Here is a 976-nt window from a genome sequence, read left to right as displayed (position 1 = left end):
AGGGGATAATGTCATTATATGTGGCCCGAATGGTGCTGGGAAATCTAGTATTTTCCGGTGCTTGGGTGGTCTATGGGATATTAAGCGAGGTAGGCCAACGAAGAGTTATAAGTGGTGGCAAGTTGAGCTTAGTCGAGTGACGGCAAGATTATAATTGATATATCAGGTACCATCACTAGGCCTGGTAGTAGGGGAGGAGTTGGCCTTCATAGCTATGTATTCTACCTACCCCAGAAGCCCTATTGTGTTGTGGGCACCCTTTCCGATAACATATGTTATCCTGATAGCAACAGACCAGATGAGGGGCAGCTGGTATCGTTACTACGCCTGGTTGAACTATCTCATCTCAATGACTTTAATAGTATGTCCTTGGACTGCATTAGCGATAGGCAGCTTCCTGGTAGGTGTTATCGATTGGGATTCCCGGCTATCTCTAGGGGAGCAGCAGAGATTATCAATGGCACGACTATTCTGGCACAGGCCTACCTTTGCTATCTTGGACGAGTGTACTTCGGCGGTGAGTATTAAGATGGAACGAAGGCTCTTCAAGTTATGTGGTCAACTTGGTATATCACTTATTACTATATCCCATCGTCCAGCACTGCATGAGTTCCATCATCATATGGTTACACTGGATGGTTGTGGAGGGTGAGCTCTCCCCTGCTACTGAGTACGGTTAGCCTGCTATCGTTGAGAAGGTATACTATAACGTCTATCGAAGGGTCCACAGCTCGCAATGCACCATTCAAAGCATCGCAGTCCTTGCAGTCCCTCCTCCAAACAGGCGCCTTACCTTTTACCGAGATTGTCCGTCGGTTCGAGAGTAGGGTTGACCCGTTTTCATGCCTCGTGTGAGTGCTCTCTCCCAGAGACGGGGTCCCTACAGCAGCTAGGTAGTGCTATGACTACAACTAACCAGTCACGTGAGAGTAATCCGCATGGCCCCAGGTGAGCTAATACCTATGATGAGTGAATG

At 48.2% G+C, this 976-nt stretch overlaps 1 protein-coding gene across 1 annotated transcript; it reads left to right on the top strand.

The window, feature by feature from the left end:
• Positions 1-214: 214 nt before the first annotated feature.
• On the top strand, positions 215-652 carry Pmar_PMAR004985 (conserved hypothetical protein; the record flags this gene model as incomplete). The annotated part of the gene is made up of 1 exon (XM_002769661.1): positions 215-652. One exon carries the CDS (start codon positions 215-217, stop codon positions 650-652), a length of 438 nt encoding a protein of 145 aa, XP_002769707.1.
• Positions 653-976: the final 324 nt, after the last annotated feature.

The sequence above is a fragment of the Perkinsus marinus genome (genome assembly GCF_000006405.1).
Source record: "Perkinsus marinus ATCC 50983 genomic scaffold scf_1104296965182, whole genome shotgun sequence".
NCBI lineage: Eukaryota > Perkinsozoa > Perkinsida > Perkinsidae > Perkinsus > Perkinsus marinus.
This window is presented reverse-complemented; position numbering and strand designations above follow the sequence as displayed.